Below are 16,347 nucleotides of genomic sequence, written 5' to 3' on the forward strand. Positions count from 1 at the left end.
CAGGCAATAGAATAAAACACAATACATTTCTGTTTCTCAAGGCAGTGAGTGTAGACGAGATTCGCCAGAACGTCTTGGCGATAGAAACTGAAATAACTGCACAGAGGTCAGTATCCTATCACCAAATCACCCTCTATGTACATGAACATGGCACACTGCCTATAGCCAATCAGATCAGAGGAGATTTGAAATTTCCTGCTTACATTGGTCATCTAGGGCTTTCCTGACTGGGCCAGGTTAATAACACCAATGAAGGGCCTTGTAGTCAATAAGATTCACCTGGTTCCAATCACAACAGAAGTCACGTGATGACATGGGGAGAAGCTGGGGCTCGAGAGCACAGAAGGTTAAGACGTGATGTGACAGAACTGTTCAAAAACTTGAACATTTTTGACGGGGAAAATTAGGAGAAACTGCTTCCAGCAGATGAACGCAAGACGTTTAATGCTGATTGATTGACAAAAGGACCACGGGAAACCTGAAAAAAACATTAATCTAAATCAACAAGTTGAAAACGCTGCCTGAGAGGGTGGTGGAAGGAGACCCAACTGTAGAGAGAATTGAATTCATCATTGAAGGAAAATATTGGCAGTGCTCTGGGGAAACAGCAGAGAAATGGGTCAAATTGTATCGCACAATCTGACAGCTAGCACGGGTGCAATGGGCTGAATGGACACCTTCTGTGCTTGGTGTCAACCTATGATTGGTTGAACTTTTACAGTAAGTGTGTCTATGAAAAACCAAGAAAAATGGCAATGCCAGCAATAATAGGTTCCACGCTGTGCTCCCATGATCTCCTGCATATACTAGTTTTGTACTTTGGGGTTGGTTACAGGATTAACCAGGATTGTAGACCTGATGGTTCGTTGGTGTACACACTTCCTCACCAAAATCTCTTTCCCAAACCCATTCTGGGCAGCATCTGGAAAAGGAGGAGCTTTACAACATTCTCCAATCCTTCAGGGAAAATAAACCCTCCTGAATCTTAACGTTTCATTGGACCAAACGCTCATGTCTTTGTTCCAAACCTGGGAAGGTCCTTATTTTGTGTCTTGCCCATGACAACAGCAATTTTACAGTTTGGATTCCCAGCTCCTGTAACAGAAAAGACAGGAAAAGAATAAGGGTGAATGGAAGTCTGGTGTGTAAACCACATGCACGGCTGCAGCCACTAAATGTAAGAGAGAAACTTGCACGCTCGTCCCCTTGCAACATGGGGTGGGGGTTGGGGGGTGGGGTTGGAATTTGACAGGGGAGACACTGCGAGGTTATGGCTATGGAAGTCAGAAACACACAGACACTGACTTAGGAGCCAGGTCAATTCAGGACTGAGATAGGGAGACATCACTATAGTCAGGAGGATCTTTGAAATTTTCTTGTCCAGACTGTTGTGCATGTTCCATGTTAAAACAACTTCAAGGCTGGGATGGATATATTTATGATCTCTCGGGGAATCTAGCGACATTGTAGCAGAAAACTATTAATACCTGAAAGGGTTAAGAGGCATTACCATCTATCAGGATGTAAAGGATTGTCCCTGGGATGAGATCTCCACTTGTTGCTGTTCCATTCTAGTTCTGTTTGGTACCAGTTCTAAGTTCAAAGACTAACAGTAATGTGTACTTACTCTTAAGCCTAGTCTGAGGTCTGCAAATAACTCTCTTATAGTTCAGATGTAATATAACTAGCTATTAAGTACTGAAAAAATAAATGCTGGAGATCACAGCAGGTCAGGTAGCATCCATGCAGAGAGAGCAAGCTAATGTTTCACATCTAGACGCATTTATTGTTTTCAGTACAGATGCCAGCATCTGCTGTAATTTGTTCCTAGCTATTAAGTACAATATAATAAAGTTATGCCTTTTCTTAAAAATTATGATTGAGCATCGCCTCTGCTAAAGACTTTGCATGGGCATCCTTTCCCACTTTGTACCCAGGACTCAGGTTAGCACCAAGAGAAAGTTTGGTGGCACTGAGTTCACCCAGGCCATTCCAGAAGGTTCAGGTGGGCACTGCCACAGAGACTGGAAATGTGGAGCCAGAGAGAAAATGGAGTTTAGGAAGAAGATAAACCAGATTCATATTGAATAGTAGAGCAGGCTTAATGGGCTGAATGGGTTATTCCAAGTTCTATTTCTTACGTTCTTATTCTGAACTAATTGGGTGACTCTTCTAAACAACAAGAGTTTGCGCACGATTACTGAAATGCACTCCTGCTACATTTGTATCTGCACCATTGCTACATCAATGCCAAGCAGAAATACTATTTGCAAACTTCATTTCATGAGATTGAACATTACAAAGTCTGTGGCTGGAATAAAATTCAATCTCCGTTATCATCAGTCACTTTGCAGAGCATTAGGGCTTCCCGCTTTGTCTCTGAAGTCCCACAAACTCCGTGCCCCCATACTCCAACATTGACAACCCGCCCTGACATGGGCTTCATTGGAATGGAGACCCAAAAGGATAGGGGTCACTTGCTAATGTCCGCCCGTCCAAGTAACTGCCTCACCTACTCGGCCCCACCTCATCACCAAACCCCACAATGGGGGGAAGGGGACAGAATTAATTTCTACCCATTGACACCCGACACCCTCCCAATGGTACAGCCCAGCCCTAAAATCCACTGTCGCTGGGCCCAAATGTATTGGAACATTAACCTACTGGTTCCACTCCAGGATTCCAACACTTCCATTTCCGACTCTGCTGTATTTTAACAAGCCTGTTAAGTAAGGGGGTGTTGAAGGTAGCTTTCCAAGTGCATGCTGGTTTTGGAGAGCTCTGCCCCACCATTTTGCTGCGCTGCTCACCATCACCTCCTGTTGGCTGTCAGTGAGAAAGACACCAACAATTTGTCATCGGGTAGCGACCAGTAAAATATCCCGAAGCACTTCACAGGCCAGTCTTAAGACCAAATTAGACACATGTGAGGTGGCATTGTGAGTGGGGACCAAAAGATCGGTCAAGGGGCCACTTTTTAAGGGCTAACTTAAAGACAAGGCGGGGGGGGAAGAGAAAGGAACAGAGAGGGGAATTCCATAGCTAATGACCCAGACAGCTGAAAGGATAGGTGTGCTTTCTTTGGGGCTATGAAGTTTGGACATGTGAGCAAGGGGCTGAAATTGGAGGAGCTACATAGTTGGAGTAGATTACACAAATAGGGAGCAGCAAGGCCATCTACAACAGTGTGCGCTCAGGAAATAGCCAATAAACTTTCAAACAGAACACAGCAAGCCAGGCAGCATCGGGAGCAAAGGAGCAGTCAATGTTTCGGGTGTGGTCTTCTAGCCTCCTGTCCTGAGGAAGGGTCACCGGGCCCGAAACGTTAACTCTGATATTTCCTTCAAGATGCTGCCAGACCAGCTGAGTTTTTCCAGCAACTTCTGTTTTTGTTCCCATTTGTCTGTCTTGGATTCCAGTGCCAGCAGTTGTTTTGTCTCTAAATAAACTTTCAAACCTCGCTGGGGATTTGTTTGCAGAACATTGAAGTCAGTTCTTAACACTTCTCACATGAAACGCAAGTTACAGTCAGAAGATTGCTCATCAGCTTTCCATTTCCTGGCAATTTTAAAGGAACCCATTGTTCTCTCGATTCAATCTTATAACATGACAATAAGTCTGTGTTGCACCTATAAGCCTGGGAAAATAATAACTTCTGTATACTATGCAATACTGCTCTGACACTATCACTTGTTGCAGAGCTTTGGAGTGAGCAACAGCCTTAGGTTTTATCGACAGTTTAAACCGTTCTCACATCCCCTGCATTTTAACCTAAAAGAAGATCACAGAATCATAGAATCCCTACAGTGTGGAAACAGGCCATTCAGCCCAACAAGTCCACTCCACCCCTCCAAACAGCATCCCACCCCTTGCCCCTACATTTCCCTAAGTCTAACCCACCTCCCCGAACACTACGGAAAGTTAGCACGGCCAATCCACCCTAGCGTGCACATCTTTGGACTGTGGGAGGAAACCACACAGACACAGGGAGAATGTGCAAACTCCACACAGTCAGTCGCGTGAGGCTGGAATCGAACCCTGAGGAGGCAGCAGTGTGACCACTGAGCCATGGTGCCACCCCGAATATAATAACACACTTAGGGCAAACACAGCTAGCATGCCAGCTGTGCCCTTAGGCATTTGCAAACTCAGGCTATATGTGAGAAGTTTGAACTAGACACCTTCAACATAAGCCCTAGGCACCACTAGGATTTGGACTCAGGACTTCCTGTGCCGGAGGTAAGCACTTGAACCAAGTGAGCCACAGCGTCACACAATCCTGAAGGATTGTGAGTTACAACATGCGAGAATGAGATTATACCAGTGTGTGCATTAAATTCTCTGTAAATAAACCCACAAGGAAACTTCCAGTAAACTGAGTCCATGTACAGCACCTCCTTTGTGTTACGTTTAGATAGTATAAGAATACTGCTGCAATTTCTTAACTTCTTGTCTCAACACAACTCCGAAAGCCAGTTTAATACCAGTTTATTATGAAATCAACTAATATTGGAAAAGACAATGTTAGGCAGGTAGGAGCAAATTACTGCAGATGCTGGAATCTGAACTGAAAACAACTAAATGCTGGAGATCACAGGGGTCAGGCTGCATCCATGGAGAGACAGCAAACTAACGCTTTGAGTCTAGGTGACTTTTCATCAGAGCTGAAGTGAAGGGTGGAGGGGGTAGCATTTACACTATACCTGGCAGAGGGAGTGGAGTGCTGGGGAGAAAGGGTGCCAATAATTCAGATTAAGTGATCAGAATGTGAGAACAACAGCTTGCCCAACTGCCAGATGGAAAAGAACAGACCATAGCATTGGAATGCAGGGAGGGGAGAGAGGACATGGTGACAGAGAGTGTCACAAGAAAAACTAAACAAAAGGGAAGGAATGGGAGGGGGTTTACAACATGAAGGTGTTGAACTCAATATTAGGTCCAGAAGGCTATAAAGGGCCATGTTTGAAGATGAGATGTTGTTCTACCTGTTTGCACTGTGATTCACTGGAGCATTGTAGTGTGTCAAGGACAGACATGTGGGCCTGTGAGCAGGACGCTGTGTTAAAATGACCGGCTACGGGGACATCAGGATCATGCTAGCCTATGGGCCAGAGGTCTTCTGTCAATGTTAGACCAGGGTTCTCCAACCTGTGTGGGGCCAGACATTATTTTAAGCTCACAAACCGTGAGAGAACAATGACAGCTGACACCTGCACTGTGCATTAATAGTTGCAAAGTCCCTTTAAATGCACCATTATTTTTGTAAAGGTGGGCATGGATCTGTGAGACCTGATTCCAGCTCATGAAAATCTCTGTGACACCTGCATAATAATCTTGGTCTCAAGTTGCTAAAGAAAATGTACAGCCTCTGCTGAGATAAGGAAAACATCAACATTATTTAGGAAGCTTCTTATCGTGGCTTTATAGAAGTTCTGACAGAAGTTTTCTAAAATTGTGACCAGAAAGGGTAGAATAGTTAGCGAGAAAGTGTTCCTGCTCGTAAAACAAATAAGAGCAAGGGGGCTTGGATTTACAAGGAAGCAAGGATGATGGTGAGGACAAATATTTTCACTCAGCGAGTAGTTAGGGTTTGGAATGGACTTCCTGGAAATGTGGTAGAGGCAGGTTCAGTTGAGGCATAAAAGTAATGTGCAAACGAAATAACAGGAGATTGGCACCAGGTATCGATGCTCATTTAACAAGACGGTGTAGGTGTGATGGGCTGAATGGTCTCCCACTGCATCACAACAATTCTCTGAATCTACACTGCAAGGAAAAACAAACTCATGTGACACTGCATAACTTCCTATAATGATATCCCATTAGCGCACTCCTTGTATTACACAGCCCTATAGTTTAAACATTCCCTAGCACATAAACCTCATTCTCATTATTCTGCTCAACAGGGGAAGTCAAACGTCCAGTGGAATTATTGCTGGACTGTTAATCCAGAGACCCAGATAATGTTCTGGGGACCCAGGCTCAAGTCCCACCACGGCAGCTGGTGGTGTTTGAATTCAATATTAAAAAATGGCAATGACCACAAAGCCATTGTCGATTGTCAGGAAAAAAACCTGCCTGGTTCCCTTTAGGGAAGGAAACAGCTATCCTCTCCTGGTCTGGTCTACATATGACTCCAGACCCACAGCAATGCAGTTGACTCTTAACTGCCCTCTGGGCAATTAGGGATGGGGCAATAAATGCTGCCTGGCCAGAGATGTGCTCATCCTGTGAATTCATAACGAAAAGAAGTTATCTTACTGAGCCTCAAAGTCCCAGGTGCCGACCAGTGGAAATAAGGTCAGAACTCACACGACACCAAGAAACAAGGATGGAGCACTGTCTCCATTGAACTGAGCTCACACTACAATTGTTTCAGTTACATTGTGGGGTCCCTACAGGGTTTACGTCTGATTAGCAAGCGCTGACTTCTCTGTAAACCTGACACACAAGTAGATTTGCTGCGCCTCAAGCCCACCGTTCAGTACATGTAAAGGTAGTGTTGTGAACTTTTAACATGTTGTATATCATCAGATCTGACCCAGACAAAACTATGTCAAAGAGGGTGAACAGAATAATTTCAAGGAGAATGCCTTAGGGCTTCAGAAAGACTGAAACTCAAACAATGACAAAGTACTGCAAGGGTTAGAAATCTGAAGCAAGCACGCAGAGAACGCTGGAGAAACTCAGCAGGTCTGGCGGCGTCCATGGAAAGAGAAACAGCTAATATTTCAAGTCCAATGACTGCCATTCAGAATAAAATGGCTTTCAATGTGGATTAGTGCTTATTTCCATTGTTGCGAAGTTGGGTAGAGTATTTGTGGATTAGGAGGCAGGGTGTTGGAATTTTGTGCTTGTTAAATGCCAGGGGAGAAAGCAATGTGCGCTTCCTTTGAAAGATTGTGCTTTTTCCATGCTCAAAGATGTCTGTGAGCAGCTTGAAAGTTTGCAACGATAGAGAGCCCCCAAATTGAAACATCTGTGTCAAAAGGCCATACAGTTAGTAGGCCAAGTGGCATTTCCAAAAATACAACAGGTTTTTGAGTTTAGCCGATCAGTTTGAACCAGGCGCTTAGATACTAAAAACCCATCAAATTTGAATCTGATGGCTAAGACCAATCCGATTGTAAGAAATTGGTATGTCATCGGGGGCATAAAAGAAGGAGGCATAGAGATAACAGCTCTCAGCTCATAGAGAAAACACCATCTATTCACAACGGTGTCATGGCACTCCTAGCTAAGATTCATGACAGAATTCACAGAGAAAGCATTCCTGACAGAAGAATCAAAGGAGAAGTCACAGACAACACGGTGTAGAGATGGATGAACACAGCAGGCCAAGCAGCATCAGAGGAGCAGGAAAGTTAATTTTTCCGGCCTTTTCTGAAGAAGGGTCTAGGCCCGAAACGTCAGCCTTCCTGCTCCTCTGTGTTCATCCAGCTCTACACCTTGCTATCTCAGATTCTCCAACATCTGCAGTTCCTACTATCTCCAAGAAGTCATAGAACATTCCAGGAGGCTTAACTTGGCTGTAATTGTGAGACACTAAATTCTATTGTTTTGTGATATAAGTGGGACTTGTATTTATTGGAACAGCATACCATTAGAAACTTGGGTTAATCAGGAATAACAAGTAGTTAGAAGGGATTTACTCGGTTTGTGAATAGCGAAGTTAATATGTTCACTGTAAGCGTTAGATAAATAAATTGTTACTTATTGACTATGGAGTTAGCGCCAGGGATTTATTTTATTTAACCACTAGAAGTTGCTGAAAAACAGGTTACACACCCCTTTAACAGATTGGTGCTCCTCTTTCAGAGTTTCAGTTTTGATTCTTTGAGGGTGGCCAACTTCTGCTTTATAACACCATCATTATAATGTCACCCAACTTCAGTTCATCTCAGCTCATTTCCTGGTGAAACGCTCACTCCTGCCTCCAGACTAGACTATACCAACACCCTCCAGGTTCGACCCCAACATCCTACCCAAGATCGCCCAACATTCTAGTCCTCGTCTTAACTCATAGCAAGTTTCATTCCCTGATAATCACTGCGTTCATTGATCTGCACTGACTTGCAATCACACACCATCTTGATTTTAAAATTCTCATCTTTCTTTCTGAATTCTCTATAGCCTCAGCAACGCGTACCTTCCCTCCACCCCAGCTCAATCTCTATCATCTCCCCAAGCTCCAGTACCCTCTGCAACACCTATGTTCATCTCATTCCGACAGCTTGGACATGCCCAATTCGAATTATTCCAATCCCTGCTGGTTGGATCTTCATTTCCAAGCTCAGCACCTCCCTCCTTAAGCCTGTCTACCACCTTCCGTTTCTACCTTAAAACATACTTTGTCGACCAAGCTTTCTGAAGTCTGACCTGATATGTGGCTTTGTGTCATTTCTGGTTCAGTTACTTTTCTGTGAAGTACCTTGAGATGCTCTGCTACAGTAAATAAATGCTATTGCTGGCCCTTAAGCTTTCTGACCGACAGCATTATTTCTGATCTGCTTAAACAGATACAAACACCATTAAGCAGAGAGTGGTAACAATGTTGGAACCATTGTCATAGAAAGTGCCTTAATCAGTCCCAAATTCGTTCTCCTCTCTCACGGCCCTGTCAACGTTTCTCTCAGCAATTTACTCAACTCCTTTTGTAAAAGTTATTCTTGAATCTGCTTTCACCACACTTTCAGGCAGCGCATTCCACGACCTTACAACTTACCGCATAAAAGACATTTTCTTTTTTTCCTCATCTGGACCCTATTTCCTTTGTTTTACACAATTGTCTTAAAATTGGAGTTCTCTGGCCTTCTGACCCATCTGTAAATGGAAGCAGGTTCCCTGTATTTACTCTGTCAAAGCTCTTTGCGATGTTGAGCACCTTTTCCACCTCCCTCTAACTTTCTCTCCTCCACTGATGCAGTCGAGGAAGAGCTACATAAACACACAGGTGGAATAAAAAGACAGGCTGACAAGGCTAGGTGAATGGAGCATGAATGCTAGCATGGACCTGTTAGGCCGAATGGCCTGTTCCTAGGTTAAATACACTATGATTCTTCAGAGCTAAAAGGCAGCACGGGTAATAGAGACGACAGTGTGACAAAAGGATGGATTTGAATCAGAACTAGACTGGCAAATGGAGTTGGGCAGGGACAGCAAACTGAACCAGAGGATAATTCAGAGGCTGGCAGTAATTCTCCAGAAGGATTGGAGGCATTTCTGTTCTCTGTCATCACGGCTGTTTCAATGAGAGTGAATGATTTTACTGGCTTATTAAAGCCACTGATTGTTCCAACGATGGCTGTCTCATTAAACCTGTATAAATTAACGCCTTCTGGCAGACAGCTGCTTCCAGCCACCCACTCTAGGCATCTGTGGGAAGAGAACACCACACAGTGCAGCACCAACCAGAATGCTCTGCCTGGGTTGGCCGAGTGACTCACCCACATCCCAGGGCCTACAAGGCAATCGGATACGGGATCAGTAGAAGTGTGGGCACTGGCATGGAGGCACCAATCCGTCACTCAATGGAATGACAGCTGCTTCTGGAAACTACACAGGTGGAGCTATTGGCTGGGGAAGGTGAGACTTTAGTTCCAGACAGGAGTGCAGGGGACGCGGTTCCAATTCCAAAATAATAGGCCAAATCTTCCGAGTGATAATCACTGCCAGATTTCAGCTCCACTCCCGTTGTCTTACAGTTGGATGGAGCTCCACATTTCTCACCTGGGATTCTGAACTCCAGCTCAGAAATGTGGAGTATAAGTGCTTTTATAACCCTTCCTCTGGGGCAGATTTGTGGGGGCTATTCCAAATCACACCCCCACTTTTACAGCTGTAATGGCCATGCTCCGGTAAATTAATTCACCAGCGTACTAAAAAAAACTTTCGGGATATTTCTATGATAATAGGAACTGCAGATGCTGGAGAATCCAAGATAACAAAGTGTGAAGCTGGACAAACACAGCAGGCCAAGCAGCATCTCTGAGGCACAAAAGCTGATGTTTCGGGCATAGACCCTTCATCAGAGATGAGGGGTCTAGGCCTGAAACGTCAGCTTTTGTGCTCCTGAGATGCTGCTTGGCCTGCTGTGTTCATCCAGCTTCACACTTTGTTATTCGGGATATTTCTATACCTTTTGAATGATACAGTGGGTGACAAGGTTGTCCAATAAGGATAGAGTGGTTCATTTGGGCCTGTATTCACTCACATTTGGAAGAATGAGAGAGGATCTCATTGAAACATATAAATTCTATCCAGAACAAAAGCAAACTTTCTGGAAAAGCTCAGCAAATCTGGCTCATCTGTGAAGAGAAATCACAGTTAATGTTTCAGAGCCGGTGACCCTTCCTCAGAACAGCATCTACAGCTCTTTCAGTTTAAACTCTATACAGGCTGGACAGGCTGGGTGTTTTCCTTGGTTTGGGAGTCTAGAATACCAGGGGGTCATTATCTCAAGACACAGAGTAGGCCATTTCAGACTGAGTTTCAGATGAGGAATCATTTCTTCACTCAGAGGGTGGTCAATCTGTGGGAATTCACTACCACAGCGGGCTGTGGATGCTGAGTCACTGAGTCTATTCAAAGAAAAGATAGATATATTTTTAGATTTATTTAAAGCATCAAGGAGTTTAGAGAGAAAGCAGGAATATGGCATGAGGTTAGAGGATCATACATGATCAAAGAGAAAGACAGAGCAGGTTTGAATGATTGAATTGCCTATTCCTGCTTCCAGTTTCTACATTTCTATCACATTGCTCATTTCTTTTTCCTTTTGCTTTCTTTAAAAAGATTTCTGCAAAGAATTGTCTTATTTTTGTTGCGTGCGCATGCAACAATGGGGAGGTGACAGTCTAGCTGTATTATCGCTGGGCCGCTAGTCCAAAGACTAAGGTAATGATCTGGGGACCTGGGTTCAAATCCTGCGATGGCAGATGGTGGAATTTGAATTCAATAAAAGTCTTAAATTAAGAGTCTCATGATGACTGTAAATTGATTGTCAGGGGGAAAACTCATCTGGTTCACTCATGCCCTTGAGGGAAGCAAAATTGCTGTCCTTACCTGGTCTAGCATACATGTGACTCCACACTCACAGAAACCTGGTAGAGTCTTAGTTGCAACTCAGGGCAATTAGGGATAGGTAATAAATACTGGTCTGGACAGTGATACCTTCATTCACAGAATAAGTAAGAAAGCAGGTGAAGGGAATTATAGCTATAATTCTAGATCACTATTCACCTATTGACCAGTGTTTTCTATTTGCTTTGATGAGTATGGTCTATAATAAATGGATCATTTTGAGTTAATTAAAGATGTTTTAAGAGTATTCCTTTGACTACGGATCATCGTGTGGAAGAGAAGGAACCGGCCATTGCAGTAACAGGATCGACACATTTATACTAACCTTGTGGCTGGTAGAATAAGGGGTTTGATCATCTGTCCTTTCCTCCAATTGTAAGCATCAAAACTTACAATACCAGACTAGAATCCATGGTGAAGAACCTAACATATTAGCATGGATAAAGGATGAAAACAAAAAAATGCTGGAGATCACAGCGGGTCAGACAGCATTGAGGGAGAGAAAGCAAGTTGCATCAGAGATAATGGGAACTGCAGATGCTGGAGAATCCAAGATAACAAAGTGTGGAGCTCGGTCCCCCCTCCCTAACCTGGTTTTCCTCTCACCTATCCCCTCCCACCTCAAGCCGCACCTCTATTCCCTACCTCCTAACCTCATCCCGCCCACTTGGCCTGTCCGTCCTCGCTGGACTGACCTATCCCCTCCCTACCTCCCCACCTGCACTCACCTCTACAGGCTCCATCCCCACCCCTTTAACCTGTCTGTCTCCTCTCCACCTATCTACTCCTCTATCCATCTTTGATCTGCCTCCCCCTTTCTCCCAATTTATTTCAGAACCCTCTCCCTGTCAGCTTTTGTGCTCCGAATATGCTGCTTGACCTGCTGTGTTCATCCAGCCCCACACTTTGTTATCAGAGAAAGCAAGTTAATGTTTCGAGTCTAGATGACTTTTCATCAGAGATAACAAGGTGTGGATGAACACAGTAAGCCAGGCAGCATCAGGGGAGCAGGAAAGCTGATGTTTTGGGTCTGGACCCTTCTTCAGAAAGGTTAGCTTTCCTGCTCCTCTGATGCTGCCTGGCCTACTGTGTTGATCCAGCTCTACACCTTGTTATCTCAGACTCCAGCATCGACAGTTGCTATTATCTCTTCATCAGAGCTGAAGTGAAGTGTGGAAGGTGCAGCATTTATGCTATAGTGGTAGGGTGGAGTGCCAGGGAAAATGATGCTGATAGTTCAGATTAAGTGAGCAGAAGGTGAGAATGGCAGAACTGCCAAACTGGAAAGAACATTCAATTCCACTGGGTGGGGAGAGGGGAGACAGGTCATGGTGCCAGCGAATGCAACAAGTAACACTAAAAATGTAGAAGTACTCCATACCCACATGGATAAAGGATTGTTGGCTAACAGGAAACAGAGAGGTTAAAATTGTATCAGTGATAATGGGAACTGCAGATGCTGGAGAATCCAAGATAATAAAGTGTGAAGCTGGATGAACACAGCAGGCCAAGCAGCATCTCAGGACCACAAAGCTGACGTTTCGGGCCTAGACCCTTCATCAGAGAGGGGGATGGGGTGAGGGTTCTGGAATAAATAGGGAGAGAGGGGGAGGCGGACCGAAGATGGAGAGAAAAGAAGATAGGTGGAGAGGGGAGTATAGGTGGGGAGGAAGGGAGGGGATAGGTCAGTCCAGGGAAGATGGACAGGTCAAGGAGGTGGGATGAGGTTAGTATGTAGGAAATGGAGGTGCGGCTTGGGGTGGGGAGGAAGGAATGGGTGAGAGGAAGAACAGGTTAGGGAGGCAGAGACAGGCTGGGTTGGTTGTGTGGTGCAGTGGGGGGGAGGGGATGAACTGGGCTGGTTTTGGGATGCGGTGGGGGAAGGGGAGATTTTGAAGCTGGTGAAGTCCACATTGATACCATTGGGCTGCAGGGTTCCCAAGCGGAATATGAGTTGCTGTTCCTGCAACCTGCAACGGGTGGCATCATTGTGGCACTGCAGGAGGCCCATGATGGACATGTCATCTAAAGAATGGGAGGGGGAGTGGAAATGGTTTGCGACTGGGAGCTGCAGTTGTTTATTGCGAACTGAGCGGAGGTGTTCTGCAAAGCGGTCCCCAAGCCTCCACTTGGTTTCCCCAATGTAGACGAAGCCACACCAGGTACAATGGATACAGTATACCACATTGGCAGATGTGCAGGTGAACCTCTGCTCAATAAGGAAAGTCATCTTGGGGCCTGGGATAGGGGTGAGGGAGGAGGTGTGGGGGCAAGTGTAGCATTTCCTGCGGTTGCAGGGGAAGGTGCCGGGTGTGGTGGGGTTGGAGGGCAGTGTGGAGCAAACAAGGGAGTCAGGGACAGAGTGGTCTCTCCAGAAAGCAGGCCGGGTGTGGTAGGGTTGGAGGGCAGTGTGGAGCAAACACCACACATCAACGAATACCAGTCACGATTGGACATAGAGCAGTTTTTCCGCTGCCTTCGCGTCCACGCTTGCTTCTTCAACCGGGAACCTAACCCTCCCTCCACTGACCCCTTCACCCACTTCCAACACAAGTCCTCCTCCTGGACACCACCCCCAGGCCTCCTACCCTCCCTCAACCTCTTCATCGCCAACTGTCGTCGAGACATTAACCGCCTCAACCTCTCCACCCCTCTCGCCCACTCCAACCTCTCCCCTGCAGAACAGGCAACCCTCCGCTCCAACCCCAACCTCACCATCAAACCCGCAGACAAGGGTGGCGCAGTGGTAGTATGGCGCACTGACCTCTATATCGCCGAGGCCAGACGCCAACTCTCCAACACCTCCTCCTACCGCCCCCTTGATCATGACCCCACCCCCAAGCACCAAACCATCATCTCCAACACCATTCATGACTTCATCACCTCAGGGAACCTCCCACCCACAGTCTCCAACCTCATTGTTCCCCAACCCCGCACGGCCCGTTTCTATCTCCTTCCCAAAATCCACAAACCTGCCTGCCCTGGTCGACCCATTGTCTCAGCCTGTTCCTCCACCTCCACCTATCTGGACTCCATTTTCTCCCCTTTGGTCCAGGAACTCCCTACCTACGTCCGTGACACCACCCACGCCCTCCACCTCCTCCAGGACTTCCAATTCCCCGGCCCCCAACACCTCATTTTCACCATGGATGTCCAGTCCCTATACACCTGCATTCCACATGCAGATGGCCTCAAGGCCCTCCGCTTCTTCCTGTCCCACAGGCCCGACCAGTCCCCCTCCACCGACACCCTCATCCGCCTAGCCAAACTCGTCCTCACCCTCAACAACTTCTCTTTCGATTCCTCCCACTTCCTATAGACAAAGGGGGTGGCCACGGGCACCCGCATGGGCACCAGCTATGCCTGCCTCTTTGTAGGTTACGTGGAACAGTCCCTCTTCCGCACCTACACAGGCCCCAAACCCCATCTCTTCCTCCGTTACATCAATAACTGTATCGGCGCCACCTCTTGCCCCCCAGAGGAGCTCAAACAGTTCATCCACTTCACCAACACCTTCCACCCCAACCTTCAGTTCACCTGGGCCATCTCCAGCACATCCCTCACCTTCCTGGACCTCTCAGTCTCCATCTCAGGCAACCAGCTTGTAACTGATGTCCATTTCAAGCCCACAGCTACCTAGAATGCACCTCCTCCCACCCACCCTCCTGCAAAAATTACATCCCCTATTCCCAATTCGTCCGCCTCTGCCGCATCTGCTCCCACGATAAGACATTCCACTCCCGCACATCCCAGATGTCCAAGTTCTTCAAGGACCGCAACATTCCCCCCACAGTGATCGAGAACGCCCTTGATCGCATCTCCCACATTTCCCGCAACACATCCCTCACACCCTGCCCCCACCACAACCGCCCAAAGAGGATCCCCCTCGTTCTCTCACACCACCCCACACACCTCCAGATACAACACATCATCCTCCGACACTTCCGCCATCTACAATCCGACCCCACCACCCAAGACATTTTTCCATCCCCACCCTTGTCTGCTTTCCGGAGAGACCACTCTCTCCGTGACTCCCTTGTTCACTCCACACTGCCCTCCAACCCCACCACACCCGGCACCTTCCCCTACAACCGCAGGAAATGCTACACTTGCCCCCACACCTTCTCCCTCAACCCTATCCCAGGCCCCAAGATGACTTTCCATATTAAGCAGAGGTTCACCTGCACATCTGCCAATGTGGTATACTGTATCCATTGTACCCAGTGTGGCTTCCTCTACATTGGGGAAGCCAAGCGGAGGCTTGGGGACCGCTATGCAGAACACCTCCGCTTGGTTCGCAATAAACAACTGCACCTCCCAGTCGTGAACCATTTCAACTCCCCCTCCCATTCTTTAGATGACATGTCCATCATGGGCCTCCTGCAGTGCCACAATGATGCCACCCGTTGCAGGTTGCAGGAACAGCAACTCATATTCCGCTTGGGAACCCTGCAGCCCAATGGTATCAATGTGGACTTCACCAGCTTCAAAATCTCCCCTTCCCCCACCGCATCCCAAAACCAGCCCAGTTCATCCCCTCCCCCCACTGCACCACACAACCAGCCCAGCTCTTCCCCCCCCCCCCCCCCCACTGCATCCCAGCCTGTCTCTGCCTCCCTAATCTGTTCTTCCTCTCACCCATCCCTTGCTCCCACACCAAGCCACACCTCCATTTCCTACCTACTAACCTCATTGCACCTCCTTGACCTGTCCGTCTTTCCTGGACTGACCTATCCCTTCCCTACCTCCCCACCTATACTCTCCTCTCCACCTATCTTCTTTTCTCTCCATCTTCGGTCTGCCTCCCCCCTCTCCCTCTTTATTCCAGAACCCTCACCCCATCCCCCTGTCTGATGAAGGGTCTAGGCCCGAAACGTCAGCTTTTGTGGTCCTGAGATGCTGCTTGGCCTGCTGTGTTCATCCAGCTTCACACTTTATTATCTAAGAAACAGAGAGGACAGTTTTCAGGTGGAACTATATCTGTTAAGAGTGTCAAAGGGATCAGCGCAGGACACTCCTCTATTTTCAATTTCTAACCATAATTTGGTTGAAGGAACTGAATATACAGTAGCAACATTTGCCGCAGACAGCAAGAAACATAAAGATCCTACTATCTCTCCCCCCAAGAAATGTAAGGAAATAGATGGTCAAATGCAGGGAGAAAGAGTCTGCAAGAGGATATGTACAGACTAATGAGCTGTCAAAAACTCAGCAAATGGAATGTAATGTGGGAATACACTGATGTTTCCACTTTAGTACAAAAAT

General features: G+C 46.7%; 1 protein-coding gene across 1 annotated transcript in view; it reads right to left on the reverse strand.

The window, feature by feature from the left end:
• acad11 (acyl-CoA dehydrogenase family, member 11) overlaps positions 1-16,347 on the reverse strand; it is a 145,986-nt gene that overhangs the window by 35,524 nt on the left and 94,115 nt on the right. Inside the window, exon 15 of the mRNA XM_059652195.1 lies at positions 1,029-1,095. Within this exon, the coding sequence (XP_059508178.1) occupies positions 1,029-1,095 (67 nt within the window). The remainder of the gene's footprint in view (positions 1-1,028; positions 1,096-16,347) is intronic.

This window comes from Stegostoma tigrinum, chromosome 2 (genome assembly GCF_030684315.1).
Source record: "Stegostoma tigrinum isolate sSteTig4 chromosome 2, sSteTig4.hap1, whole genome shotgun sequence".
NCBI lineage: Eukaryota > Metazoa > Chordata > Chondrichthyes > Orectolobiformes > Stegostomatidae > Stegostoma > Stegostoma tigrinum.